The sequence below is a fragment of the Fusarium pseudograminearum genome, chromosome 1 (genome assembly GCF_000303195.2).
Source record: "Fusarium pseudograminearum CS3096 chromosome 1, whole genome shotgun sequence".
Classification (NCBI taxonomy): Eukaryota; Fungi; Ascomycota; class Sordariomycetes; order Hypocreales; family Nectriaceae; genus Fusarium; species Fusarium pseudograminearum.
The window spans coordinates 3814729-3839630 of NC_031951.1; the positions used below are offsets into that span (position 1 = coordinate 3814729).

General features: G+C 49.1%; 8 protein-coding genes across 8 annotated transcripts, besides 4 other annotated features; 4 read left to right on the forward strand and 4 right to left on the reverse strand.

Annotated features, from left to right (window-relative positions):
• Positions 1-187: 187 nt before the first annotated feature.
• FPSE_01827 (uncharacterized protein) lies at positions 188-1600 on the forward strand (the record flags this gene model as incomplete). Its single annotated transcript, XM_009254946.1, has 3 exons — positions 188-399; positions 453-945; positions 995-1600. The coding sequence occupies 3 exons, from the start codon at positions 188-190 to the stop codon at positions 1598-1600; spliced, it is 1311 nt and encodes a 436-aa protein (XP_009253221.1).
• A 325-nt stretch (positions 1601-1925) lies between these two features.
• On the forward strand, positions 1926-2648 carry FPSE_01826 (uncharacterized protein; the record flags this gene model as incomplete). The annotated part of the gene is made up of 1 exon (XM_009254945.1): positions 1926-2648. One exon carries the CDS (start codon positions 1926-1928, stop codon positions 2646-2648), a length of 723 nt encoding a protein of 240 aa, XP_009253220.1.
• A 713-nt stretch (positions 2649-3361) lies between these two features.
• On the reverse strand, positions 3362-5459 carry FPSE_01825 (uncharacterized protein; the record flags this gene model as incomplete). Its single annotated transcript, XM_009254944.1, has 4 exons — positions 3362-3662; positions 3715-4188; positions 4248-4748; positions 4819-5459. 4 exons carry the CDS (start codon positions 5457-5459, stop codon positions 3362-3364), a joined length of 1917 nt encoding a protein of 638 aa, XP_009253219.1.
• Positions 5460-8096: 2637 nt separating this feature from the next.
• Positions 8097-9491, forward strand: FPSE_01824 (uncharacterized protein; the record flags this gene model as incomplete). The annotated part of the gene is made up of 1 exon (XM_009254943.1): positions 8097-9491. One exon carries the CDS (start codon positions 8097-8099, stop codon positions 9489-9491), a length of 1395 nt encoding a protein of 464 aa, XP_009253218.1.
• Positions 8814-8882: a repeat region.
• Positions 9492-9782: 291 nt separating the features above from the next.
• On the reverse strand, positions 9783-10537 carry FPSE_01823 (uncharacterized protein; the record flags this gene model as incomplete). Its single annotated transcript, XM_009254942.1, has 2 exons — positions 9783-10240; positions 10297-10537. The coding sequence occupies 2 exons, from the start codon at positions 10535-10537 to the stop codon at positions 9783-9785; spliced, it is 699 nt and encodes a 232-aa protein (XP_009253217.1).
• Positions 10538-12388: 1851 nt separating this feature from the next.
• Positions 12389-13390, reverse strand: FPSE_01822 (uncharacterized protein; the record flags this gene model as incomplete). Its single annotated transcript, XM_009254941.1, has 1 exon — positions 12389-13390. One exon carries the CDS (start codon positions 13388-13390, stop codon positions 12389-12391), a length of 1002 nt encoding a protein of 333 aa, XP_009253216.1.
• Positions 13391-14344: 954 nt separating this feature from the next.
• Positions 14345-14447: a repeat region.
• Positions 14407-15335, forward strand: FPSE_01821 (uncharacterized protein; the record flags this gene model as incomplete). Its single annotated transcript, XM_009254940.1, has 2 exons — positions 14407-14607; positions 14862-15335. The coding sequence occupies 2 exons, from the start codon at positions 14407-14409 to the stop codon at positions 15333-15335; spliced, it is 675 nt and encodes a 224-aa protein (XP_009253215.1).
• Positions 15336-17741: 2406 nt separating this feature from the next.
• Positions 17742-17789: a repeat region.
• Positions 17790-18155: 366 nt separating this feature from the next.
• Positions 18156-18194: a repeat region.
• A 4287-nt stretch (positions 18195-22481) lies between these two features.
• FPSE_01820 (uncharacterized protein) lies at positions 22482-24113 on the reverse strand (the record flags this gene model as incomplete). Its single annotated transcript, XM_009254939.1, has 2 exons — positions 22482-22962; positions 23032-24113. The coding sequence occupies 2 exons, from the start codon at positions 24111-24113 to the stop codon at positions 22482-22484; spliced, it is 1563 nt and encodes a 520-aa protein (XP_009253214.1).
• Between the last annotated feature and the right edge of the window lie 789 nt (positions 24114-24902).

Below are 24902 nucleotides of genomic sequence, written 5' to 3' on the forward strand. Positions count from 1 at the left end.
ACTTCTCGTGTCATTCATCGACATCGCAATGACCATCACTTCATCCCGAGATGCGAAGGTCACTATATTTAATATCTTGGTCGACTATAACATGGTTCAATAGCCCAAGCAAACAATTATCATTATTCTCTTAGATCTTCAAGCTATCACTATATAAAATAATTCACATTCATCAAATACAGCAGCTATGTCTTCAGATCTATCCCACCAAATCCAGTCGAAACTCGACGCTGCCATAGATCGATATGTTGCTCGCAACCCACGATCCAAGGCTTTACATGAAGAGGCCCTCAAATCAATGCCAGGCGGTAACACAAGAACTGTTCTCCATACGAGCCCTTTCCCGGTTGCCATCAAGTCTGGCCAAGGATATCAGGTTACGTCCGAAGACGGGCATGTGTAAGTGGTCTAATATATTGAACTCATAAAACTATTGCTAAAAATTGGTAAAGATATACAGATCTGGCCGGGGAGTTCACGGCGGCTCTCTATGGACATTCCAACCCCGTCATCATGTCGGCGATTCGACATGTGCTGGATAATGTCGGCATGAATGTAGGTGGTAACACAGCGCAAGAGCAATTGTTCGCTCGCGAACTTTGCAGCCGCTTCAACCTTGAACATGTTCGCTTTTGCAACTCGGGTACCGAGGCCAACATCCATGCTCTAGCAGCTGCGCGGGCCTTCACCAAGAAGAGAAGAGTGGTGGCTTTCTCTGGAGGCTACCATGGCGCAGTCATAGGTTTCAAGGTAGGGAAGCCAGAAGGTAACAATGTGGACATGGACGACTGGGTAGTGGCCAGGTATAACGATCTTGACAGTGCTCGTACTGCCATTGAGAGTGATGGTGTCGCTGCTGTCTTGATAGAAGGAATGCAGGGCTCTGGAGGTGGTCTTCCAGCGATGCCTGAGTTTCTCCAAGGCGTTCAGGATATTGCTGCAAAGGTGAGTGCTTCTTGCGTTTACAATTTCCTTTTGTACTGACAAAGGGTAGGCCGGCGTCTTGTTCATCATGGACGAAGTCATGACTTCCCGTCTTTCTGGGGGAGGCATCTCGGAACTAAGAGGCCTTAAGCCAGATCTCAAGACCTTTGGCAAATACCTCGGGGGAGGTCTTGCTTTTGGGGCTTTCGGCGGCAGGGCGGATATCATGGCAGCGTTCGATCCTCGATCTCCAAATGCACTCTCTCATTCAGGCACCTTCAACAACAACACTTTGGTGACTCACGCTGGATATGCTGGTTTGACCAAGATCTACACACCTGAAGTCGCAAACCGGTTTACAAAGTCTGGTCATGAGCTTAGGGAACGGCTCAATGCCGTAACGGAGGGTACAAGAGTACTCTTTACTGGTCTTGGTACAATCATGGGAGTGCACTTCACCACGCATGGTGATCGAGTAATCGAGCGATCTGGAGAGGTTGAAGAGATCGATGCTTTGAGAGACCTGTTTTGGTTTGAGATGCTGGAAGAAGGATTCTGGGTTGTCCGTAGAGGGTTCATTGCTCTGGTGCTTGAAACACCAACAGCTGAGTTTGACAAGTTTGTCAACTGCGTTGAGGCGTGGGTGTCTAAGCATGCAGACCTGGTGAAGCTCTAGAAAAATGACCATTCTTTTGTATTTCAGTGCCTATTGAAGAAATTCAAGACTCGATTCTCATACTGTATCATGTTGAAGATGATAATCAAATCCAAGCACCTACAGAAGTTCATTGAAGTACACGGTTCTAAGCGTTGATTGGTCTGACGCACCTTGAGAATCTCCACATAATTCTTTAACTCAGTAACTGAGTCCAACTTAAATGTATATCCATACTTTACGCATACAACCGCGCTTTTCTTTCCATCTCAGCTTCGCGCAAATTGACCTCAACACCAACTCCACTGATACCCGCTCTCGTCCCATCGCATTCACATAAACCACAATGGATTTCCAAAATCGTGCCGGCTCGAAATTCGGCGGCGGCGGTGTCGCCTCTCAATCCGCCACAAACGCCGACCGTCGCGAACGTCTTCGCAAGCTCGCTCTCGAGACCATCGACCTCGACAAGGACCCTTACTTCTTCAAGAACCACGTCGGATCATTCGAGTGCCGTCTTTGTCTTACTGTCCACCAAAACGACGGCTCTTATCTCGCCCATACACAAGGAAAGAAGCATCAAACCAACCTCGCCCGTCGCGCTGCCCGCGAGCAGAAGGAGGGTCGCCAAGGTGCTATTGACCCAGCTACTGGCCTGCCCATCGGTGTCACAGGCGCAGGCTTTGCACAACGTCGTAACATCGTCAAGATCGGTCGTCCCGGATACAAGATCACAAAGATTCGCGACCCAGTTTCTCGACAGCAGGGCTTGCTCTTCCAGCTCCAGTACCCCGACGCAACACCCGAAACATCGCCCAAGTGGCAAGTCATGAACGCCTTCACCCAGCACATCGAGGAGCCCGACAAGAACTTCCAGTACCTACTCGTCGCCGCCGAGCCCTACGAGACAGTGGGTTTCAAAATCCCTGCGCGTGAGCTCGATAAGCGCGAGGACAAACAGTTTGCCTTTTGGGACCCGGATGCCAAGGAGTATTGGATCCAGGTCATGTTTATGACAGAGCGTGAGGAGCGTTTCAATGCCGCTCCTGGACAGGCGATGCGGAGGTAATGATACATACTTATATACACTCTGTTGTGGTCATTTGCACATTGGGAGTCAACAAGGGAGATTTCTGGTCACGGTACGGCGTTCAAGCATTTTCAAACGATAACCTGGTGTTCGGTCATCAAATATAAAGGCAGGCAGCATAAAGAGTTATTTTGATTCAGTGTACTGGCGAATGTTATTCATGTTGGATCGTTAGGACTTCAAAAATAAAGTTCTCTACTCAAGACCTACCAAGACAATAACAGACCATTGATTTAATTAAAATACACTCTTGCAGGAAGTGATCCACGTCGATGGGCACTTGCAACATACAGATACACATCTTGCTCAAATGCCACTTTTGGTTCTGTTGATTATTATTGACTTATATGGCAATGTCTGAAATCTCATATTTTGTTCCATTCCCCTATAATGCAAATTGCATACCGTAACCGTCTTCACTCTCCGTCTGCGTGCGTTCCTCTAGACTTGTCCTGCAATCATAGCAACATCAAAAGATGTGTCAAAACAGCGGAGAGATCAATAACAAAGACCGGGCTTTGCTATACAAGAGTCCCTTGATCTCATCATGCCACAAACAGCTGCTCAATCAACATGTTTCTGCTCGTGCAATTTACCATCCCTATTCTAGTGGTAGCCAGGGGAAGCTTGTCCACACAAGCGAGTCTATTTCGTGGATGAAACGGTCTCGCAACCCAGATGTTCCTTTGTATTTACCGGAAGTTGTTATCAAACCGCTTGAATGTGTAGCCAATGAAGGGCAAGCTCATCTCGGGGGACTCCTCAACCTGTCGGCCTGACTGGATGGCCTGAGCCTTCAGGACAGTAGCATTATCAGTCTGGTCAATCTCATCGGTAGGGAAGTAGGTGGTGTCAATGTTGGAAGTGAGGCGGGGCTCGAAAGGTGCGCGAATACGGCGCAGGCTGTCAAACTCAACGCCGCGGAAGAAAGCATGGCTCTTAATCTCATGCGCGCCACTGCGACCAAGACGGTTCTCTGTGTTACAGACCATGCTGGTTGGTGTTAGCGATTGCATCATTCATGTCGGTGCAACAGGTGACTTACCTTCGGATCAGGTGCTCCGCATCAGTGCCGAGTGTTATGTCGTCAGGGAAGTAGAGCGTCTGTCTCCAGTTCACGATCTTGCGGTAGGTGTCATGGCTGTCCTCAGCACAGAATGGAGGCCAGCCAACCAGACACTCGAACATGATGGTACCCAGGGACCACCAATCGCAGTCAAAGGTGTAGCCATGTCCAGTGAAAATTTCGGGGGCGATGTAGTCAGGGGTTCCAACAGTTGAGTAAGCCATCAGTCTTCGGGATCGTCGCCAGTCGTTGATCTGAGATCGGTTGCTGACCGTAAGGTTAATCTGATCAATGGCAACAGAGTTACGGTCGCGCGGCTTGTTAGACCGTCCCTGAAGGAGCTGCTGGTAATAGTTGTTGTCATGAAGCCTATGGAAACCTGTTGACAGACCGAAATCGGTAAGCTTGACATGACCGCCTCGGTCAAGAAGAATGTTGTCGGGCTTGATGTCACTGTTTCAGAGTTAGACAGGTTTCAGGGAGTGCAGAGGGGGGCACAATATGGTACATACCGATGGATGAAGCCTAGCTTGTGCACAGCTTCGATGGCAAGAACAATCTCGGCAATGTAGAAGCGAGTAATATCTTCGGAGAAGATTTCGTACTTGATCAGCATCGTCATGAGATCTCCACCGGGCAAGAACTCCATTAGCATGTATAGGAAGTACGAGTCCTGGAAGGTGGTGTATAGTTTGACGACCCATGGACTGTCCGACTCGGCGAGAATGTCTCGCTCTGATCGAACGTGAGCAAGCTGATCTTTCTTGAACATTTCTGTCTTGATGAGTGACTTCATGGCATAAACTTTGCCATCTCCCTTCTTTTGCACAAGTTTGACCTCTCCGAAGGCACCCTTTCCGATGATCTTGACGGTGTTGTAGTTCTCGGGCTTGTCCTTGGTACGCAGGAAACGCAGGTACTGGCCTTCTTTCCTGCCAGCGGTGGACCAGAGCTGCTCGCGTCTGGCCGCGCCTTGCGTAGGATCCTGAAGCTTCTGCTCCAGTTCGCTCTGTCTGTTGGTTCATCGCGAGTTAGCTACACACTCTTGAAAGCGGCGGCAGAAGTTGTGTTGCTGCTCCGTACCTTTGGTTGCGCTCGCGTGCTCTCTTGACACTATCCTTGAAAAAGTCGGCAGCAAGCTGAGAGCATTTCTTCTGGTTGCTGTTGGCGTTGGTGCCATATCTGTCGGGATTTCGCTCCGGTGCTCGTTGAAATTCTTCGCCGGGGGCGGAGGATTGGCTAGGCATGGGAGGGGCGTTCATGTAGTTGTAACCAGGCTGTTGTCCTGAACTGCCAGCAGTTCTGGGACGCTGACCCGGCGAAGGACCTCTAGCATAAGCCTGCCCTCGAGCAGCGCCACCAAGATTCTGGTGGGAGAACTGATGGGCGAGACCGGTGTTGGGGTCGTTAGTGCCCGGTGTGTTGGATCGTTGTTGGTACCCAGCGCCCTGCTGATAATCGTTCTGCTGCGGCTGCTGGCCGCCATACTGAGCATATTGGTTCTGGTTAAAGTAACCCTGGGGCGCATAGCCACCGGCAAACTGCTGCTGCTGTTGCTGAGGCTGCAATCCGCCAGGCTGTTGGCCAGAAGATGCTGAAGGGAAAACGGGCTGGGGAAATGTCGAAGGCGTAGTGGGATAGGCAGTCCTATCCGAGGCGGTCAAACGATCGTTGCCATTGCCAAAGTTGAGATAGAGGCGATTGTTACTGTTGTTGGGATCCATCTTGTCTGGTTAAGGCGTCTCTCTCGCCTCGTTTCGCCGTGATGCCGTCTGCGAATAACGAAGGTAAAGGTGAAAAGAATCGGATCAAGACTGCCAGGCGGGAGTCGAGATGGCGGACAAGTTTCAGGGGAGGGTCCAGTCCAGGGGCTTGTGGAGGGGGAGAGCGAGGGGCGGCGCGCGGGACTGGACTAGGTTAATTGGCAAGTATCCTAGAGCTGTTGTGCTGTGGTAAGGAAGGACCTCCTCAAGGTGAGGTAAGGTATAAATTACCTGGGTCGGGTAGTACCAGGACCACTTCTGGCGGAGCACAAAGAGAACTTGACCTGGACTCCGACTAGACCTGAACACACTGTAAATGGTATTGAACTACCTAGATGAAGATAGCAAACCGGAAAACAAATGAGAAGGTATGAGGATATTTCTGCAAGCGCATATATCAGTAGACTAGAGGTACTTGGCCAGTGGTTGTAGATGGTGCTACTTCTGCACTACACAGTACTGAGTCAAACTTGCAGGGGTTTAATTAGGTGTCGCCCATGTTTGGGGAGGCAAAAGCATGAAACGTTTCCATTGGTTTTGGGTTGGGGTTGACAGTTGGCAGCCAGCTGTGGGAGGGGGGCAGGGGCGATCCGAGGGGCTCAACAGGCACTCTAGGCTACTCGGGCGGTCTGGTTAGGCCTGGCCACCTACATAGGTTACAAGTTTAGCTTCCATCCATACAACCTGCCCGCCTACCACTAGCAATGGATTTTTCGAGAAAGCTTCGAGGTATTGGGAAACGTGACTGCCTCCTATTAAGAGTATAAGAGATAGATGCTTTAGTAGACATAGGTAGTATGTAGGTAGGTAGGAATTGGTAAGTCGGTTTGTATCATTCTAGAGTAACCTCTTGACCTATTCATTCTTTTGTAGCCCAGAACAGATACTAAGGTACGATGTAACTTTCCATTCTATGCTCATGAGAATGATGGGCCTGTTAGCGAGGTGCTGCGGCAAGCTACCTCTCTTAGAACCCACCTAGGTATCCAATCTAAATGAGAATGAGGTAGGCCTACAGGTAGCATTCGTCATTTTGTTGTTCTAGGACCACTGGGTTTAGATCTGTTTAGCAAGATCTTTTTATAGTGTCCTATCATTCATGAAATTGGCATCTATGTTCTTTGCTGTCTAGCATCAAATTCTAGGGTTTCCTGTGCGTATTTCCTGCGACCTCAAGAGGGAGGCTAGTGGGTAGCAGAAAAGTTGGCCTTTCACGTCTTAGGGTATAAAAATAAGTAGTCTAAAAACCCTAGTCTAAGCAGCATAAGCTGGTCTAATAATTTTGTCTCTTATGTTCCTAACGATCAATTTTTCTGATACCCAGATTGGGAGGTTACCTTGCACTTTAAATGTATGGAACTCCTGACTACATCTTCGCCCCAAGCTAGCTCGGCACCGGCAAGCGGTGCTGGTGGTGAATCGATCGTGAACTGACCATCTTCCGGTTTCTCTCTAGTCCTCATCTCTGTTATCGGTTCTTATACGTTGCAGCGTGTCTGCAGACTTGCTTCTGGGCTTGTCCTTGTTTTGCTGTACTGGAGATCTCTCAGGGGCCAAATCCCTGCCCGGTGCGTTTCCCCAGATTGGATGTCGGATTTGTTGCTATGCGGACGGATATGTACGTCTCTACTATTCTTCCTGAGCCTCAGGTGAACCTGTCACTCACATGTCGCGGGACCCTCCACCTTTTCAAATCCTTGGGTATCTATCAACAGCTTTCGTTCCCAAATTATTCGGTCTCTATGTTATCTGATTGCCACAGGTAGATGAACTCTGACGACATGTCATCTGTTTCCTGAGATATCTAATTACTTGAATCATTTCGGATAGCACTTTTGGCTTTATTAATACAACCCTGAATCAAATACAGATGGAGCTTTACCATGCTCGTCTCGGCTTCTGTACCACCCGATTGTCGCTTGTGTTTCCCACATGGCAATTTGCCAGGGATCCTTGAACATGTGAGAATTGGAAGCACTGTGACACCAACTTAGTCCAAACAACCTCAGTCAATGGTCGCATGCTCAATTCAAGTTGGCTTTCGGGCCTGCCATCAGTGTATCTAATCAAGGGGAAGCAAGTACCGAGAGCAAGGGGAATTCCAATATCAGGTACGTACTAGGTAGGTACCTATGTAGTAATGGAATTGAAGCAGCCTACCTTGGTACTAAGGCTGTACAAAACCATATATCTCGTCTGCTTTTAGAATTTGGATACACAGAGGGAAATGTTGATAGCGAGGTCTACATAGTGCCCACTTACCAAATACAGCATATGAGATATGAGATATAAACTAAAAAACAAATTTCATTCTATCAGGTATGTTATCTTGTATTTACAAATAAACCCAGAATTGTCTTCTACCTGCCATTGACTGTGCTTCGTCCATGATATCAACACTCCGGAGCCAAAGTAGTTCCATCCCGACCGCCGGACCTTATCGGAGCTGCTTATCGCCGTTTTTTTTTTCAGCGGTCCGAACTAAACGGCGAAGCGGATATCTCGACGCTCGCTGCCCCGCGGTTCATACAATTCAAAGACCTCGACGATCGAGCTTTCCAGTCTTTTCAGTCAAGGCTGCCGTAACATCCACACACAATGGCTGACTCTAATCCCCCAGCGAAGCAGCCTGCTGCTGGCACCGGCGCAACCTACAAGGCCCCCAGTCCTAAACCGCAACAGAATCCAGCTCTTCGAATGATGGGCCTGCCAAATCTTCCTCGAAAACTCCCGTCACGAAACTGGCTCATCTTTTGGGCCATCACTGGTTCTATTTCAGCGGCTATTATCTACGATAAGCGCGAGAAGAAGAGGGCCACAGCCAAGTGGAAGCATGTCGTCGCTCCTCTTGCAACCGATTTAATCCCCTCAGCAAGCCATCTTCCTCGCAAGTTGACAATCTACCTCGAATCACCCCCTGGAGACGGTCTGCGTGTTGCGCAGGACCACTTTATCGAGTATGCGAAGCCGGTTCTGGCCGCCTCTGGTCTTGACTGGGAATTCGTACAGGGAAGGCAGCAGGGCGATGTGAGAGCCGCTGTGGCAGAGAAGATTCGTCGGGACAGAAGGCAGCATGAGCGACCAGCCGAGGAGGATCTACAAACAGATGAGGCGATAACAGCGGCTTTGAGAAAGAAGAACAACATACCAGAATATGAGGGCGTCCAGGGTGATATCGTCTTCGGCTTACATACATGGAAGGAGTATATGAGAGGTTTACACGAAGGCTGGCTCGGCCCACTCGATGCTCCTGCGAAGCCCGAAACAGAAACGAAACCTGCAGCTATCGATGCAGCTGTTGAGACCCCCAAGGTCGAGGGTGAGCAAGCTGAGGAGAAGAAGGATGAGCCCAAGGAGGAAGAGAAGAAAGACGAAGAGAAGAAGCCCGAACGACCGCCCCAACCAGTCCCTTACAACACCACCGCCGACTACCCTCTCGCCAGTCTCCCTACTCAAATTCCCGCCGAGTTCTCTCCCTCGAACCCCATTCCTCTACCCCACCGCCTCGGTTTCCGTCACACTTTCGTTCGTCTGAACCGCTTCTTCAACCGCCGCAAGCTCGCCGATGAGATCGGCCGTGAAGTCGCCGCCGTATGCTTCGCCGCTTCCTCCCGCGAATGGCGCGAGGCCGATGGTCAGTACGAGCAGCAGCTCGTCCTCAAGCATGAGGAGAATGACTGGGTCAAGTCAGTGTGGAAGACTGAGGAGCCCGCCACGACAGACGACGATAACGCTGCAATCATTCCTGCCGGGCCTCCCAAGGAGAAGATCTGGCCCGCGCCAATTGTCATTGATCCTCGCTTGGCGCAGCGCATGCGGCGTTTCGAGATGACCTCTGAGGTCGAGGCTCGCGCCGCTCAAGTCAAGGTTTCCGAGGCCGAGGTTGAGGGTTGGATCAAGGGAAGCTTCCGCAGCTTGTGGAACTGGACTGTTGAATCCGTTACCGCCAAGCCCATGCGGCCTAATGTTGGCAACGTGGACGGCGATGAGTAAAAAAAGGTGCTGTATCTGTGAGATATGAAAAGAAGCGCGGTTGAGGCAAACCGCTGTGTAGTTTTTCTGTACTATTATTCCAATCACTCTCAAGGGGAGCATATTACGATCAAAGGACTGCATGCATATATGTATTTATATTATACCTTGGTAGGCGAAGGCAGGATCTGTTTTGCGTCTTTGATAAAGCGTAGGACGGTATTTGTTCATGAGCTACTGTGTCAACGATGCCAATGTGCCAAGTCTCCCTGTTTATATGGTGTCCATGTTTAATAAGTTCTTGTGGCATGTTCAGTCATCATCGGAGTCACTCCCATAACTCACTAACCCCGACGCCTTCTTTTCAGGCGGCTTTGGGGCTGTTTGAGTTGCAGCTTTGGGCGTCACCTCCTTTTCGCTGTCCTGTTCTGTGGTTTCTGGTGGCTTCAGATCTTGCTTGTCAGTTTCCTCTGCAGTAGTGACCTTGCGCCTTAAACCCTTGACTTCCTTCTCCTTGTTGCGCTTCCGCTTCCGGCCAATCTCCCACGATTCGCCTCCTTCTTGAGCATCAGCAGGTCCGTCCTGAACAGTATCGCCCTTTTGCCGCTCGCGAAATGCTTTTAGACCCTCCTCTGTCTCCTGCTTCACGCGTTCCTCCTCGGCGCGCTTTTTTGCGCGTACCTCGTCCAGGAACTCTATCTCATCATCGTCCAGCGCGCGGAACTGGTTACGTAGTTTGCTTTGTTCTTCAAACTCTGCTTGCTTCGCAGCTGTTGTTTCATGTTAATTAATGAGTATGATATCATGTCTTGGAAAGAATACCAACCTTTGTTTGCTTGGAGTACGTCATATAAACTCTTTTCGCCCTCTCCTGTGGCCAACTTGATGCGCTGCTCTTCACGTCTTCTTCTTTCAGCTTCCAGTTGTTCCTGAACGGCTTCCCATTCTTTCAATTTTGTAGAGCTGTGGAGAGGCTGCTGGGATGCGTTTGGTTCTGCGCTCTTGGTTTCTGTAGATATCTCGCCTGACGAACCAATTTTGCCCGCAGACACAAAGCGGTTGGACATGGTTTGATGGTAGTAATGAGCCGTGGCGTCAGTCAGAAGGTATAGGTATGAGCGAAGTCACTATAACGGGTGTCAAGATTATGTACGAAGAGAAACAAATATCAACATTCGTCAAACTCAGGTACAGACAGCCTATCCGATAATCTACCGCCAGCGGCTCAAGTAGACTGGTGAATACCAGGTAAACAGTTCACAATTCATCACCAAGCAGGAAATTAGAGTCGGCACGAAGCAATACGTGTTGAAATGTTATTCTTATTGTTTGTTTGAGTAATTCTGTAAACAAGGCTCTTCTTGCAAGAGAAAATATAGCAAGACTACCCTGATGCAATGCTGCTTCAGTTCGTGTTCTACCTAGACACCTACCTCAACTATTTTACAAATCCACCTTCATGCAAATCATCTTGTTTGACCCGTTGCATGCACTGGAGCAATAAAAAATGCATCTAACACCTTTTTTATTTGCGCACATAGTACACAAAAGCCAACTACCTAAAAACAGCCTTCAAGAGCTGGAAAATACATCATCGGGGTTGTTGAATCGTTATATCGAGATTCAAAGCAGCTCGTGTTTGTAGACTGCATCGTTCCGTGCCCTTGAATGTTGTTTGAATTTTCCGTGAGAATCGTCTCAAGTCGTGAAAAAGAAAAGATGTGATAGCAAAAACAAACTCGGCGATATAATGATTTCATTAAGCCGACGCGACAAAAAGCAGCTGCCTCAACATCGTGTTGAAGTCAGTCTGCTGCAGTGCCTGACACCGAACCCTGTACGAAGCAAAAGTCAAGAGCGTAACACCCCGTTCCTCTGGTGGTAGGCACACTGACATTGACGAATCCATGTCAGTACCCGACACACCGGGAAGTTTGAAAAAGAAACAAGCAAGAATGTAATATCAAACCGATGATCAGCCGATCAATCCAGATCCCTTGTTTTACCCGCTGATTGCAATGCATAAACCCCGTCATGTAAACCCGTTTCCCTGTGGTCAAATCCATTTCTGCCACTTACGATAACAAACGAAAGAAAAAAGAAAAAAAAGAGAAAAAAGTGCGGAAAAGGGAAATATATGTACCGTCCTCAATAAGTCTGTGCCGCTTAGCTCATTGAGCAGTAACGAGTCATACTTGCTTCGAATCAAGTTGCATTGATTTGTGCATAGACATGAGAACATGAGGAAGAAATGGCCAAAGCAGATTGTGACCGTGTGTGCCATCCTGTGTTTACCACCGAATGGAGTGTCCAAGCGAGTGGCAGTGGTGTAACGCTACCGAATCGCCATCTATAGTAGGATGTATTGTGCTGAAGTTTTCGTCGTTTTGCCGTCAGCATCGGAATCGAAGCCAGTACCGCGCGAAGGAGCGGCAAGCTGCGAATCGTGACGTAACAAAATGTGTGAATGCTGCCGAACGCGAGTGCCAATGGAAACTGTAAACTGCAAGTCTATCGAACCAGAACCGTGTAGTGTAAAATGAGAAAGCCGAACGCCGAGTGTGACCATTACAGAACGTATAATCAAAAAGAAAACAGTAAGGAGAATGCCATTGTGTCTGGACATGACCAGGAAACAATAAGCCTTGCTTACCCGTGAAGAGCATTGCAAAGCTAACCGGGTCTCGTCATCCAGTCATGACTGTAATAGAAATCCTGAGAATGATCCGCCGAAAAGGTCATCTTGTGAACAATTTTGTCGTGCCTGGGGTATCTGAATGCGAATTTATCGTTCTCGGGATGCGTGTAATAAGGAAAATCGTGGCCGTAAAAATGAAACCTTTTAAAACTTTTTTCTTCTTTCCAAGATCGAACCGCCCTCGATCGGAGGCATTAAATGAAGCATTTTTGGTATGACTTTAACCCATGACGGGTTGACTGTAGCCGTGAGGCACGAAATAGGGAACTTGCTGCTTCATGGGATCAACGCAGCCAGTGCAGCTGCACTCAGCAAGACCATGCTCCCACATGTTTTGTGAGTAGTGGTAGTGACCACTGTAGGAGTTGTGGCGCGAGTTGGGGTAGAACGTGCTGTGGGCAGGGGGTTGAGGGTATCGGTTGGCGTATTGTGCGGCGGCTTGAGAAAACCACTCGTTATAGCGGTCGTTGCTCGAAGTAGCAGACATGGCGTAGTCTGGGGTGCCATAGCCAGAGTCGGGAGGAGTGAGAGGAGCTCCCCAAGAAGTGTGACCCCAGCCAGACTCGCGTGGGCGATAGCTCTGTTGCTGGGACTTCATGGCCTGGTAGCGCTCGTATTCGGCGACCTGTTCCTGGAGGTAACGCGATTGAGGAGACTGGCGATGACCAGAGTACCTGGCGACGTCGGTGTCGATGGCAGGAACAACAGATGCGAGCCTCTCGCGGCTGGCCTGGGCGACCTGTCGCTTCTTCATTTCCTGCCAGTCACGCCAGTTCTCGAGCCAAGCCTGGTAATCCTTGCTCATGTCAAGATTGACATAGAGACGCCAGCCCATGGACTCGACCCACTCAAACTCGAGGGAATTCAGCTCAGAGACGGCGATGCCACTCACCTCAGACCAGGAGCGGTTCTGGAAGGTGTTGTCATCGAGGAACTTGCTTCCCAGAAGCAAAGAAACGGTCAAGTAACGCCAGACTTGTCCCTCGGAGGCCTTGTAAGGACCCTGTCCCTTTAAGGTGTTGATCCTCTTGGCGAGATAGTTCATTCCAAGGAGGATGGTGGTGCTGGGCAGTCGTGTTGAGGTGAGAATCTGAGACACGAACTTGCGGAAGGGCGAAGTCACAGCAGCCTCAGGTGTGACGACACGGGTGGCCATCTCGGCAACGTACTCGGACATCATGTCGACCTCATAGTCGAGGACGGCACACACGCCTCCGGGCATGATGAAGGATTGGAGATGGAACCGACGAAGATCGAACGCGACCTTTGTCGGAAGATGAAGCGAAACGTAGGGCCGTAAAGCGAAACTGTAGGTTTATACCACAGTTAAGACGGTCCTGTTGGCGTGAACGCGAAAGTGATTCGAGGCTGAGCCGATAATAAATCGACTAGAGTTCAGTAGGCGCTTCGGGCCATTTACTGAAGCACCTTGGATCGTGAGTTGTAACGTCAAGGTACGGAAAAACGTATATAGACGAATCGTGAAGATTCGATATAATTTGCGAATGGTCTACCGATTGGGACCAAAAAAAAGAATTGCTTTTGTTGTGAACGGTGATAAAACAATGTCGATGGTATATAGGAAACCCGATGAGTCTCAAATCCAAGCAGTCTAAATCTGAAAGTTAGTTGGATGTCTTGACCAGAATTGCCATGATGATCGTGGAGGTGTGGTCAGGTTGTCTTCTGTCGTCGTTGGAATCGAGATTGAAGCCGTTGTCGCGATATTCGTTGGTTGGTCAAGCTGCGAGGGTGTCGGCGGTAGGGGAAACGCAAAAAGATGAACAGGTAGAAGCGAGCGAGTAGAAGTCGAAGATATATACGCGTGTTTGTTGATCGATTGAACAGAGCGAGACCACAATTGTTGATAGATCGTGACGGAACCAATAATAAAGTGAGACTCACCAAAGAGAGAAGACAGTCGTCTGGGAGTAAGGAAAGCGTAAAAGGTGGAGTGAGAGAACCCTAAAAACTACAAGTCCAAAGTTCGTTGATGGTTGAGGTTCAATAACGTTTGGAGAATGCAGGTCGAGTCTACTACACGGACTGGGTAGACACGGACAGGGCAAAGAAGAACTCGCGCGAGAAAAGTACCGGAACCCCAGAGTCGACAAACCAAATGAAGGCCTGCTGACTGATAATTGTCTAGGTATTGGGAGAGTTCGGTTTCTATCGTGGAGGAGGAAGAGGTAGAAAAGTAGAGAGGTGAGGAGGGTGAAGGAAGGGGAAGAAAAAGAAATGATGGTGAGGGTGGAAGAGGATGAAAGAAGAAGCAAGAGCCCCGGCAGCCCAGGGCTAAGAAAGGTTGGATGGCAAGATGGAGAGATGGGGATGGGGGATGATGCGGTGCTGGACTGGACTGGTCCAATGCGCGTAGGAATAGCGGGTGCGAGAGTGTGCAGCGAGTGTGGAGGTGGGCGTGGCGGACTTCAGGTCCTGGTCAGTTGGGTCGGGTGTTCGTTCCTCCACTGTTGCAGCGAGCGTGAATTAATGGAAGTGGCCTGGAGTAAGGCAAGGTACCTCTCTCAGGCTGTACGGTACCGACCGTGCCTGCGTGGGTGTGCCTGCGTATAAGGTACCTTAGTACGCTATGTGCCAGCATCAGTGAGTGGTAGAGACGGGAGTACGAGTACGCCGAGGTTCTTTGGTCTGACACCTAAAATGGTCGTAGTAGTAACGGCTACGGTACGTAGCCAAGCCCAGCGTCAACGTGCAGCGTAGCAGTGCCCGACAGTTGCCAGGTCCCCCAGGCCCCAGTCCAATCCAATCCCATCCAGCCAGTTTTTTCTTTCTTCCATGATGAGGAGTCATTTGAGTGGACTCGAAATGGGTGGATGGGTCCCTGGAACCCCCGACCGTACCCTACCCTACCCTACTCCATGGACTTAGCCTACAGCAGCCCCCGGGCGATGCACCTCACCTCACCACGCACGGAGCGACAAGTGACGGCGGCGGGCGTGGAACAGCAGGAATTAAAACTGGGGTGCGTCGAGTCATCAACGAATAGACTGTCGTTGACAGAAGCCCAATTCACGATTATCAAAACATTCAAAGACGAAGGACCATCTCCCTCAGTCAGTGCAATTTTCTGTCTTCTTGAAGTGGGTCTCGAGAACAAGTACTGTCCAGAGCACCTACTGCAAGTGTGTATTCCTTTGGAAGACTAGAACAGATTAGAAATACATAAGAAAAAAGTCTGTATCGACAGGCTGACACGGGTAGCGAATGACGGTTGGAATTTCAAGGGAGCCCCAGTAGAGAAGACTAAGGTGGGACCCTCCTCGAACGGAGACGGGACAGGGACATGGGTGGAAGGGATGTGTGAGAAACCCAGCAGAACCATGGGTGGAGCTTCTTCTTTCATCAAAGTTCAAACTGATCAATCAGAGCACTGTCTGTCACGCAGCCCCCCAGGTCATTACCACCACTTCCACCGTGGTCGTGCGTCAACCTGCTTCACCTACCTTTACCTAGCCGCGTACAGAGTACAGGACAGCAACTAACATGTATTATTACCCGCCTCCATCAAAGCCAGTCAGTCATTGATTCTGCCCATCAAATCAGCTAGTTGCTCATGTCTGCAAAACGTCTGCTCACACTTGAAGCTAACTCTTATCTCAAGACAAAACGCAAAATGCAAGCCGTAGCAAAAACCCAGTTTCTTCCCCATGTGTACCCGTACCTATCGAAAAGTTAAAGAATGGAACAATTAGGCTGGAAATCTGGAGTCTTTGGTGCGAGAAGGGTTCATCATCCTCAAAAGGCACCAGGTACATGCACCAAAGTAGGTAGCAGTCATCTGTCTCAGTGGCTCCACGCTTCCTTGACTTGTTCGACTTGGTCGTCCTAGCGTTACTTCAAACGAGAGTGGTCCACAGGGCCTTGTCAGCCAATGTCGGTTCATTGACTGATCCAGGGATCTTTCACGTAGTTCGATCAAGAGAATGAGAAGGCCGACATTAGGATCTGGGTGCCCTGAAATGGATAGGATGTTCGCTGCCCATCGACTGTATCTTGCCATGATGACGAGACAGACCAACGATCTCTGCCACTTGTAATATCGTGATGCGTTTCGGGCCTGTCCAGGTATATGACATACAGCACCACAAAGTCATGGAAATGTGCACAATCATTAATTTATTCGCCTTGCCTTCCATGCATGTCGTCAATAACAAAGGAGAGAATAATAATTAGTACAATATGTTTCAATTACGTGGAATAAGATCAGAGGCAGTATCCAGCTTCAAGATCTATTCTAATTTTGAATCCATGTATGTAATAGTCTTGCGATGGTTAATGTCAAGGAAATATCTTCTTCAACCTTCAATTGATGTCCTGTACAGGGTACATACTCATTCGTTTCGTTGAAAGATTCCGTGTTTTTTTCCTTTCACTTTTTTTTTTTTTTTGACTGCACCCCCTACCTAGCCAGCACCATCCCCTTCCTGCTGCTAGCGTGGACTCCGAGGCGGCAGTGGACGCTATTTCTGGTATGGCGACTCGTACTGTAAAAGTAAGCCCTCACCTGATCCGAGCCATCGGGGGCCATCTCTCGGAGAGAGGCGAGGTCCTCCACTATGGCTGTGACGGTTCGATGGGTCCTTTTTTGACACTGGCATCGATTGATGGGAAGAGAAAGAGAGAGAGAGAGAAAAACTTTTGTTAGGCTATCGGTTTAGACTGTTCTAGTCATGGAAGCTGGAGAATATCCAAAGATAGCCTGCAACAAGTGATGTAAGTTGCTATTTTTCTCCTTCCTCAATTCCTCATGTTAAAATTAGTTCCAGGGGCCAGGTTCCTAGGTTCCTCATCTTGTGATTATCATTCTTGTGGCTTGGGGCCTAAGGACCGCTTTTGCCAGACACTTGCCCGAGCCAAGATTGCCTCATGTACTCCTACATAGTACTGTACCAGACCAATTGTTGTTGCCGCATTTTAACCATCAAACATGAAGAAGAAGAAGAAAGCCAAGGGGTAGCAGGCAGCTCGGGTTAGTGGTTACTGTAGGAGTTAGTCTCGTGGTTGAGGTACACTTGCCACGCTTGGGGTGGTTGGATTGCAATGCATTGGTCCCATTAGAGACGTCACTAGCATGGAAGTTGCTGCCAGCCTTGCACTTTCCTCATGTGCTCCTCCCGTCTCCTTCTCTAGCTCCTGCTCCTTATGCTTGTGGCTTAAATCGTCACTTGCAGCAGGAGGCGGCCCAGGAAAGAAGCGCCAGAAATTTCTGCGCGGCCACTGGATGATCCTGCATGTGCTTTCCCTCATTCGTCAACCTCTTTCCAGATGGAAGGAAGTCATTGTTGTCCATCGTCATCACCAGCTTCAGTCCCTTTTTCGTGCCGATCAAATCCGAATTTGGCGTTCTCTGACTTTGCTCACACAGACACGGTCTAATCGAGGCGATACATGTTTGCTTTCGCTTTCCACAAGGCGCAGTAATTAACATCCGCATTGCATTACCCACGCATTGCATGTACCGCACCTTACCCGGTACTTATTATGAGACGCTTCGGATCCCATGTTTTATTGCTTTGTTCAAATTAAAATGCAACGAGATGAGATTATGGATCAACAGAAGCAATGGCAAGATCAATAACAAAAACAAAAACAACAACAAAGTATAGTCAACAAAAACATGGCGGCAGAGCATGAAACGTCTTGTTTCGCTGTATGCTTCAGTCATGCTTGAGCGTGATTGTTAACATTCAGGTTGTTTACGCTTGATATTTGGTTGGTCGGCCCATGTAGCAAGTTCAGGATGGCCCACTCTCTCTGCCTGTTGAGCCTGTGAGGTGTGCTTCCAGAAACCATTTGACTCAATTCGCAGACTTCAAATGGCCTTCCCGAGAGAAGGGCCCCAGAGCCCAGGTACGAAAATACCGCTACATGCAGGGATTCCCTCTGTTGCCGATCACAAGAGCTCTCTGTTCTCGGAGTCACCAACATGCAAGTCAGGAGTTGTCCAGCAAGTCAGTGGGCCAAGCCTTTTTCTCTCTCTTTTTTTCTTTCTTTTTCTATCTCTTGTTACTTGGATTGACCTATCAACCTTTTGAGCGTAGCCGATCTCGAAAGCTCCAAGTCTAAGCCATCGTGTAACGGGTTTAGGTGTAGTGCCATGCTGGTCATACTCAAAGAAAATCACTGGGAGCGTTGGCCAGCATTCGATCTGTTTTCTGATCGACCTTGACCAAATTTCGACTTTGGGGACGATAAACCCTCAGATACACAAAAAGCTCAGCACTTCGACTCGGGAGCAAACAGTTGCTACTTGTTGGCGAATCACGAATATAGATGAGGACTGGGCATCTACATCCACGTGTACAGCACTGTGCAACCGCATTCACTTGCAACTCCCAACCACTCTTCTTCGTCTCCTTGATAGCACACCAGAACATGTATCGAGTGTTGTTTGGGCCGAATAGACTCTCTAGGAATGCGGAGGGAAATGCCTCAGATCCACCACCACTGACGCCGTGTCAATCAAGCGCGGTGCACGCATCTAGGCCACAAACCCCTTTCTGCCACGCCGTCTTGGCTCTCTAGCCTACCAGCACATCAACAACTTGTTCAACAGCTGCACTAGAGTGGGTGCGTGGTGAACAGAGACGTACGTGCTGTTCACCGCTGTTGTCCTCAGCCAATACCACGACTCGAGCCTCCCAAGCCCTGTTGTGGGAGATTTGGGTCCACTGACCAGGACAGCAATTGCTGCAACGCAGGCGAGCCAATACGTAGCGCCGTTCCCCCAGGAAATTAACTAGCTGGTCAGTCGGTTTGAGCCATCTCGTCTTGGCCAGGTTGCCATGTGAGCCCAGTAGCTTGAAATAATGAGACGAAACATGTGCTCTGAATAATGATACTTTGCAAAAATTCGGTGTTGCGTGGTTAGCAAACTCCTATGTTGAACAATGGATCAAATGCCGATTGTCATCAGAATCGTCTCCCGTCACAGCTGTTGCCAAGCAAATTGCTGGTTCATCGAATTTCGTGTGTGCTGTTTGAAACAGTTATGGTCCTGTCGGGTTTCCCAGCAAGATAACTTGCTGTCCAAAAGTGATCAGTTGTTATTCCATCATTGATGGATGTACGATATCTGATTGATTAGTCATGCAATATTGTCGACCTGGGAGCGAGATGTAACAGGTTTGGGTCGCTTGTCGCCATGTCCTGGTTCACAAATTAGGGTCATCAAATTGGTGACCCTTCATTTCAGGGTCTTCAAGGCGCACTTGTGCTCGGTTTTGCGCTGGGTCTTTGCTGATCTAGTGTAAACAAGGAGGGGAAAGTAGGACACGATGTCCCGAACCGTTTGATGTGACATTATCAGAATCATTTCGATGGTTTCCGCTCTGCTTCTGCTTCTGCTTCTGCCTCTGGAGCGATTCCCGACACTGCCCAGGGTCACATTGTGGAACACGTTGAGTAGGGACCAACGCAGCCGCTTGATTAACGTACATATCCACTCGGCGCTCGGAGCTAATCGTGATGGATACGGCCCCTTGCGAGTCTTGCTGTAGAGTCAAAGACTCTAGTCCTAATGTGGTATGACACCTTGAATCTTCAATGGATTCGAGATTCTAGATTTCTCAGGGTCTTTGGTCATCTTTTGGTTCGGCAGTCTTCTCCCTCATCTTAGGGTCTGTGATTAAGCGGGAAAGTGTATAATATCTTCCAACAAAACATGGCACCATGGCTATGACTGTCATAAAGACGCACAACATACTAACTATACCACACCGCAACGCCGGGAAATATACGGTGTTACTAATCTGACAAAAAGCCAGCCCTCGCTCGTTCGCTTCGATACAAACAGCTTCATCTAGCTTGGCCCTGCCGCTTAGGGCATGGACCAGTGGATTGGATCGCCGTTGGCGCCCTTTGACCGCAACGAACACCATGTTCACTCGCGTGACGGTTGCTTTTGTTTCTCATTGCCGCGCGAACTATGCACTTTTCGGTCTGCCCTAGGAACAGCCTTGCTGATGGGCCATGTCGAAAAATGACCCCTCATCCTCTAAGCGCTTTGGCCTTTGAGCATTGGGCAGTGTGTGTTGTGCAGGACTTGTGTGTGGTTTTAGTGTTCCCACAGAGGGACGGATCTCGAACGAGTCACTGTGTCTCGAATTTGACGTCCGAATACAACTTAGGTCGAGTGAGTATGCATGACTGTGCATGATTGTTGGAGAGGCCACTGACTCCTCCTGGGCCGCTTTGCTGTCGAGCTCATCTGGTCGCTTGGTGCATAGGGCGGGTGTATTGGCATGTCAGCTGGCCTCAAGTTGTGTAGGTACAATTAACGCGGCTGTTGTAGCAGCAAATTCCCCAGCCCCCAGCCGTGATAGGCATGTCTCTTGAGTGTAGCGGTGTGGGCTGCATATCAATGAGACATAGCTTCAAGTCCATAGGCCTCTGGGAGGAGTTGCAATACCATTTACCAACAGTGTGGGAGGGTTGGATGTCCATGTACGCCCTGACACCTCTTGTGACTGATACTACCCTATATCAACCTGCCACTGGTGGTTCTACCAGCGCTACTGGTGATGGACGTGGGAAAGAGCCTGTTAATGCCTGGCAGTTGTTAGGAAGCAATGTTAATATCTGGCCAATGCCGATGGAATGTTTGGTACGTTCAGAGATCGAGCCACCATCACGAACGGCGGACATTGTCGGGCCTGTTCCCCGGAGACGGTTGTCGTGATCATCAACTCATGTAACCACATGGGTGGGAGGTGAGTGTGTAAACTACGATCTATTGCCTCTTTGCTATATCTACACATGAAGAGTAGACATAATCTCAAATCTATCATCCAATGCCATGGCTATGAAGTGTGTGGCGGCAGTCATCATGTTTACCAGTCACAAATGCTAGCAAAACTGCCGTTGGTTCAGTATAGAATATCATAATATTCTACGAGAAAAACACCAATATTCTCATAGCTACACCAACCGTCAAGTTATCCATCAGTGCAAGGGCGGGTTATTGCAAAGTATCCGAAATGCAACATGCTCGTCACGATTAGGCAGAGTTTCCTTCGTCAGTTCTAAGTGAATGCTTATACCGGATTTTGGTATGACACAAGATGTATCTTGGATCGACACGGATATAATAGCCATTCTGTCATCAACGGCTCAAGGCAGAAGCTGTCCTGCGTCACAAGTGTTCACCAGGTTGAGCCAAGGGGACGACGATCGAGACCCTGATCCTTTCTTGCCTGCTTGTCTCTCCCGGCTGAATTCATCCCTCAAAGTTGCCACTGGCTGGTGACACTGATTGACACAAAACAACACCACCACCTCATATCATAATCACGCCCAAAACTGCATCATTGGATCCATGTGGGGAAGCCGTTGTTCTACATTCAGTCAAGCTGCTCAAAACCCATGACATGGCCCAAGAAGAAACAGGAAGAAGCAAAAGGCACCTCTCAAGCGAGGGTGGGGGTAACACCAAGCATGTACAGCCAAAGACGTGGTTGGTGATGGAGAAACCCACTCTATCGCCAACTTTGAACATGACTCTAGTTTCTCTACCTATCATAGACCCTGTAAAAGAAGAGAAAGAAAAAAAAACTAAAAAAAAATCGAAAGACTAGCTAAAACGCCGAACGGGGGCTTCGAGACGATGGGGACGGAAGAAAAAGCCTCCTTCTTTAAGTTCTTTCTTTTGGCCCGCCGTTTGTGTGCCAAGGAGCCCCAATGCTGCAGGACAAAAAGAGACCGAGGCTGGCAAAGAAGCGAGACGTAGATCGTGGGCGGCTGAAGGAGGCACGATGGCTTAGTAACTAATGTTAATTAATGCAAGTTATCGTATTGCAAAGCTCCGCACGTCCATGTAAAGCAAAATTTGAAGAGGGCCGAAGGCTTGAACTCGCTAACACGATAGCTATCATAAGAAAACATCTTAATCACATAAAGACCGTCAGTATACCTGAACGCTGAACCAGCCACTTACTCAGCGATTTGGTCTCTATTTTACGAAAGCAAGGCTATTTGATGGTTGGTACAACTTTGAAGACAATATTGCATTTCGAAAGCAAGGCTACATATCTTTCGCATAATATATTACAACTCTCGAAACTCAAATGATTCATGCATGATATTGCAGCTTAAAAAATATTAACCACACCGAGTGCTTATCCATGACAACCAACGCCCGTATTGCTTTCCTTCTTCCAGTGCCAGGCCAACTCCATCCTGCCCTTGCTGAAAATCGAGAACAATGCCCCGATATCTATATCACTACAACCATGACCGCAATACTGATGTGCACACGCGAGAAGAACCAGTGCTATCAACAGCACAGTTTTCAATTATGACATGCTGTAAGGTACAATTGCCTTGTCGATAATAGGCTGCCGGCGCGACATATTCTCAGTCTCAGGGCCCCATTGTGATCGATACGATGTCTCCTTCTCTACGGCGCTGTCAAACGCGGCACGACACTCTGGAGGCAGAAGATCTTTGATATCATCAGACACGGTGCTTAGCCCCTGGAATGAAGCAAGGAAATCAGCCGAGCTCACTGTGCCGTCCACCCCAGATGCTGAGATGACACCTGCCGATGATGTTTCAAAGTAGGTGTCGGCAACAAAGAAATTGCGCGCCATCTTGGCTGGGACAGGACGGAACACGGAGCTGTCTGCGGTAGCTTCCTCGTCTTCTGGAGCGACCTGCTCAATGCGCGCTCGCGTTGGCTGCATTGTTACTGGGTACTGCATGACATTGGTGTGGATGTCGTACACGCCAGCATTGTTTAGTTTTCGAATAGCATTGATGCTAGCATTGAAAGAGCTGTACGTTTATTAATTAGCATCGTGATAACTCCCAAGTGGTGCATGTAACCAGTTTATGAATACGTACCTGGCCTCACGGGCGTGCTCCAGCATCCAGTTCATGTCATTGACGTTCACCTTGCGTTTCCTAGACTCGATTTTGCCATTGGGAACTGGCACTGATGGTACGTTGGTGTGGTACACAGCGCTAGCTCCGTGCCACGCAACGTACTGGTTCTTGTTGTACGGCTCTCCCTCGATAAAGCGGTCATTCGGATCTGCGATCTCGCCCTCGATGGCACCTTCGGCGCGGGCCAAGGCGACGTTATAGTCGTCGAGGATGCGCTTTCCACCAACAATTATGCGCGCACCAAATTCTCGGAAAACTGATCGGGCGGTAACGATACCTATAGAACGGCCCTTGTAGGAATGGGGGATGATATCCCGCTCAATCATATCTCGCTTCTCGTCGTCGTCAACAATAATTTTGTAAAGTTTCTTGTGCTTCGTGAAGAACAGATAACTGTCCCTGAAACCAACACATCGCGCTGGTTCTGTCGAAAGCATGTAGAGTCTGTCTCCGCGACCTGAGACTGTGAATGTTCGGCAGCGATAATCGCGCCCGCCCTGCAGATTGCCCGACTTGTCGACCTTGGTCTCGCCTTCTGGGTCCTCAGGTAGTACGCACTCGTCGTTTACTATCTCGACAATCGATCCATCGTCAATGACCTGCTCGGCTTTTGGCGCAGCTGGACCTCCTTTGCGACCGCCTCGTCCCCTCCAACCACCTCTGCCGCGACGCCGCGGTGTATTGGCTTCGTCGGCGGGAACAGAAATCATGTTGTCCCAGTCTGGGGGTCGGTTCTTGGGTGGACGGCCCAGTCGCTTTCTGCGAACCATAGGCTGGGGTGGCGGCGTGGGCTCTTTGACGGATTCATCGTCTTTCTCAGCGGCGTCGGCTGCATCGTCTTCGTCCCCTGATTCGTCCTTCGGTTGGTGATCCTCGTCCTTCTCATCATCGGGGTCTGGCACCTGCTGTCGCCTCGAAGCATGCGCACTCGGAGAGGCATCGGGCATAGGCTCGTCTTCCAAGTCGGCAAAGGACTTTGGGGTGCTTTCTGATTTAGCACTTCGCGTCAGTCTCAAGCGAATCTTTCCACGGGGCGCCATGGTGACGGGATGCGATTTTGTTTAGGTGCAATTGCGCAAAACAGAACAAAAAAGTCTAGACTGAAGAAAAGGAAATAAAAACATCAAATGCGCCAGGAAAGAAAGAGGACATGCGAGTAGGAGAAAAAAAGAGTAGAAAAACTATGTCGTTCCCGGGAGAATTGTGCTTGTTGTTTTTCGTATTTGGTGGTGGTTTGTACAAAAGTTTGGATGCTGCGAGACGAGAGCTCGAACTCACTCACCTAGAGCAGCCGCAGCCCGCTTGGCGGCAGCGCGACCTGATCGTCTGCCTGCCATTTTCGATGGTGCTCTGGGAGCAAGGCAAGGCAAGTGGAGGCGTCCCCCAGATGGAAATTGCGATCGAGAGGCAGTTTCAGTCTATTAGGTATCACAAAAAAGAAGCAGGTACGCACGATACAATGTCAAAAAAGGGGTGGGAGGAAGAAATGGTTGAAAGACAAGGTGAGAGAAGGGGAGGGGGGTTTAAAGAAGGAAAGAACGTTGCTTCTGCTGTGCTGCGTGCTTTCCTTGCCGTGGTTCATATTCAATTCAAAGAGGCTTGAGTGCAATTGAGCCACGGTAGACGCGCCTGGACGAGAGTGGACACGATATGATTGGTCAGATGACAAACCTGTCATAGTTTCAATAACCACAAACACTGTAATTTTCACTGTGAATCTTTGCACCTCCTAAATATCTAGATATGTAGGTACCCAACCATGTCAAAGAAGATAAAGAAATGTGACTGATGCATAACATGATCAAGTCTTAGGAAGTATACAGTGCGGT